Raw genomic sequence first — 3842 nt, 5'->3', positions numbered from 1 at the left:
TGTCGGATGCTCAAAAAATCTTCTCTCGTGTCGGGGCTCCCGATGCAGCTTTCCGGCCACTGCTGGCAGCGACTCGGCAGTCGTTGCCAATGAAATGTTGCTCGACAACAGCGAGCTTTCGACGCTTATTTTTGCCAATTTTATTCGACTTTAATGCACGCACGAGATGGCAACGTACTGCATTTCTTACATTTGCCTTTTGTAGCAATTGTACAGTTATGTACGTGAATGTACGCAAATGTACGAGATTGTACGGAATCGGTGCGTGGGCTGGAGAGTGCATTCAGAAGATTTCTGCTTTCAGCACCAGCAGCCATGTTCACCGACACGGCGACGTACTTCAAGCAGAAGGACGAGCAGACCAAGTTCTTCGTGGATACATGGTTTGGCGACATGCTTGCTGCCGGAGTGGGTTTGACAGAGCTCCCTGCGACCACAAGCCAGGCGCTCGTCGCACTGCTGCTGCCGCTCTCCGGGTACGGCGCGCTTGCACAGGCCGTTGCGGCGAGCGACCTTTCGGTGCACATCCGGGGCGTGTGGCAGATGCTGCATGCGACGAGCCGGATCAACTCGACCACCTCGTATCTCGACACCACGACAGGTTTCGCCAACCTCGTGCTGGGGCGTGGCGGCGCCCACGCGCACTTTGCCGCCATCATCAAGAAAGGCGCGGCGCATGCGACGCACAAGGTATCCTTCCTCGGGTCCCCAGATGTCGAGAACCTCTCGATGGCGATCGTCTTGTCGAACGTTGGCGTCGAAGTCGTCGAGGCGGCGATCGCAACGGACGCGCGCAGCACTCCCGTCCACGTGGTGGCCGACGCTTCTCTCTTTGACGCTATCTTGCGCGTGGCGGCCAAGGCCAACCTCCTCCAAGACCTTCCTCGGCGTATTCAAGGCGTGCTCATGGCTGTTGGTGACGTTGTCCTCCCCGATGTTGGCCTCTATAGCGCTGGCAACTCGCGGAGTCATTTCGTCGCATACACGCCTTTTCGCATCGGATGCAAAATGCTCACGACGCTCGAGATCGAGACTGACCTTGCTGCCCGTAGCGCGTAGAAAGGGTCTCGTCTACTTCAAATAGTTTATTGATAATACGCAGCGTTCTGCGCTTGACGATCCGTCTTCTTGAGTAAGTCGAGGCGCTGCAGCACCGGAATCGCAGCTTGCCGCGCAACGGCCTACATGGATATATGCACCATTGGAGGTGCTGGCGCTGCATTCTCATGGATGGATTCACCTACATACCGTTTTGTGGGACTCTGCATCAAGAGCAACATGGGGTTGGTACAAATCGACGATGCAGGTCCGTGGCCTCTTGTCCGTCGTGGGCGCAGGACGGCGGCGCATGGTCGTTGGCGCAGGTCGGCGGCGCATGGGCGACGGCGCATGGGCGTGGGAGGGAACGAACGCGAGGTCCCGTCCAGCGGTGCGACGGTCGCCTTGGCCAGCCCCGCGATCGGCGTGCGCGCAACATCCGTGGCCGCTCAACCTCGAGAGCTGACTTTTTTTATGACACGCCGACAGCTGGCTCCAAAGTATCTATTTTATTAAAATGACGCATACATTCTCTCGGATATGCTGTACGTTTTACCTTGAAATTTGTATGGAACCATCGTAGGTAAGGTATCTCTCTGCGTTCAAGGCAGCTTTACGGCCGCTTCTTGCTACACCTGATCAACCTTGTTACACCTGATCAACCTTGCTAGTGAGCTCATGTTGCTCGACACCAGTGCGCTCCTACGCCTCATTTCGCTCATATTGCTCGAGTTCAACGCGCGTACGATACGGTATTGTACGTCATTTTACGGAATCTTTGTATGCATACGTACGATACGGTATGCAAAATATGCGTACATTAGCTCGAAAACCTCCTCAAGTACCGGGCATCCGGATGATAGGCCGCGGTCGCCAGCACAGATCTCATTCTGCAATCTGTCGGGCGTACAAGACCATGTCCTCCGCGCTCACGCTCCGTCTCGAGCCGAGTACCTTCGGCTTCGCTAGCTTCTCGTACGGCTTGTACGATCCTGCCTCGGACGCCAGCCTCACCACGGCCGTCACCCCGATCTACATTATGGCGGCCGCTTCCGACCGGTAGCGGACGGGCCGCCACCCAACCCGACGACGGTCACGCGGGACGAGGTCGGTCGACATGACCATCGACGCGGCGGAAGGTACCACGGGGATTGCGACGTACGTCGGGGCCTACGTGGCCTTCGCCCGCGCCACCGGCAGCTTCCGGACGTGGGCGTCTCCGATTACGCATGGGAAGCCGGCCGCGGCACGGTGACGATCGCGCTGCCGGACGACGTCAAGTGCCCGTTCCCGGAAACGACTTTGCACGTCCAGGACGTGCAAGTCGATTATTACAACGAAGAAAGTACGACCATTTTATTTAGCATAACCGTTAGGAGGTTAGGAGGATAAGACCGCAGTGGTGGCGTAGCGTGGTCTGCTCTGCTCCCCAAAGTGTCTTCTTTCAATGTACCAAGTATGGGCGATTTCATTTCAAACGCGAGATCGGGGGCCGAGTTGCGTCGGCTCGCGGGCGGTGGTTCTAATACCAAATATAGCCACATTCGAACGCCAAAGGCTCGGTGAAGCGAGAGTTGGAGCACAATTCATGGTTGAAAACGAAAGCGATCATACTTGACATGGTGATAGAATGCACTTTGGAGAGTACGAAAAGCTATACGCCATCACTGTTCGAGCTCTGCAGCGAGAGTTCTTGACAATATATTGAACATACTATTTGAAGCCAATAATTCCCGGTATAGTGTATGCATTCAAATAGTATATTAAAATGCAAGCGGCGCCGTAGCGGGCTCTAGAACCACCATCGTCAATGCAACATACTCTCCGATACTATGTAAAAGAGATAGCGCTCTCGGATTCTGCGAAAACTCAACTTTTTACTCGAATTTCTATGTACAAGTCGGCGAAAAACGACGCTCGGCAGTACGACTTTGCTGTGAGAGCACAAGTGCCTACCGCGTCCCAAGCGCAAGTCGCCGGGCCAGTCCATATACATAGCCAACTGTGGCTGCCTGCCTCGGAGTCGGTCGAGTTTCCGAACTGCGCGAAAACACGTTGTGCATCTAGGCGTTTCTTTGGCCACCTCGAAAAATCAACGTTGGGATTCGCATGCATGCGCCACTTTCGGCGTCCAAACCGTCATCTCCATGATAAAAGGATGCTATAGAACGACAGGAACCGGTGCAGCCTCGCGTTAACGCGTCTGTGCGGCGTCGATCGTGGTAGCCTGATATATTGTATTGTATTCGGATAACTGATACAATTTGTATGTCTGTGAGTATCGAGCTTTCAATTCAGACCTTATCGTTGCCAATAGCAAATTCGTTCCCAAAACAAGTATGGACAATAAACTATCCATTGCATTCAAGCATTATGTCCGAAAAACTGAGTAGCAGATTGTTAGTTATGAGATGTCAATCTAATACAAGTTGTCATTGATCATCGAGACAAGGGTCATTGGTCAGTGTATACAGGATCGGTTGTACACACGTACAAGCTCACGACCGGATACACGAAGCTGATACTTGAACAGTCTTCGTGTCACGATATAACATGCGCGCCATCAGGATATTATTGACCGCATGCTGGAACACAAGGCGTGCAGGTAACACGCACCTCAAGGAAACACCGTCCGTGATGGAGGCACGGTACGTGTCGCTAAGGTCGCACACATCCTACAGGAGATGTGATGCTCACAGCCATTCAGTCTACACTGGTGGTTGCCAGGGACGCTGGTATCACGTCATACATGTTTGGGTGATGATGTTGTGGCTCTTGGAAGACAAGTCTGCTCTCTGCAGCTT

General features: G+C 53.7%; 2 protein-coding genes across 2 annotated transcripts; both read left to right on the top strand.

Moving 5' to 3' along the window:
* Positions 1–296: 296 nt before the first annotated feature.
* Positions 297–1059, top strand: SPRG_15787 (hypothetical protein; the record flags this gene model as incomplete). The annotated part of the gene is made up of 1 exon (XM_012355063.1): positions 297–1059. Exon 1 carries the CDS (start codon positions 316–318, stop codon positions 1057–1059), a length of 744 nt encoding a protein of 247 aa, XP_012210453.1. The 5' UTR covers positions 297–315.
* Positions 1060–1954: 895 nt separating this feature from the next.
* On the top strand, positions 1955–2293 carry SPRG_15786 (hypothetical protein; the record flags this gene model as incomplete). Its single annotated transcript, XM_012355062.1, has 2 exons — positions 1955–2097; positions 2146–2293. The coding sequence occupies 2 exons, from the start codon at positions 1955–1957 to the stop codon at positions 2291–2293; spliced, it is 291 nt and encodes a 96-aa protein (XP_012210452.1).
* Between the last annotated feature and the right edge of the window lie 1549 nt (positions 2294–3842).

Source organism: Saprolegnia parasitica, assembly GCF_000151545.1.
Source record: "Saprolegnia parasitica CBS 223.65 unplaced genomic scaffold supercont2.202, whole genome shotgun sequence".
Lineage (NCBI taxonomy): Eukaryota > Oomycota > Saprolegniomycetes > Saprolegniales > Saprolegniaceae > Saprolegnia > Saprolegnia parasitica.
The sequence above is the reverse complement of the archived record's forward strand: the minus strand, read 5'-3'. Positions and strand labels throughout refer to the sequence as shown.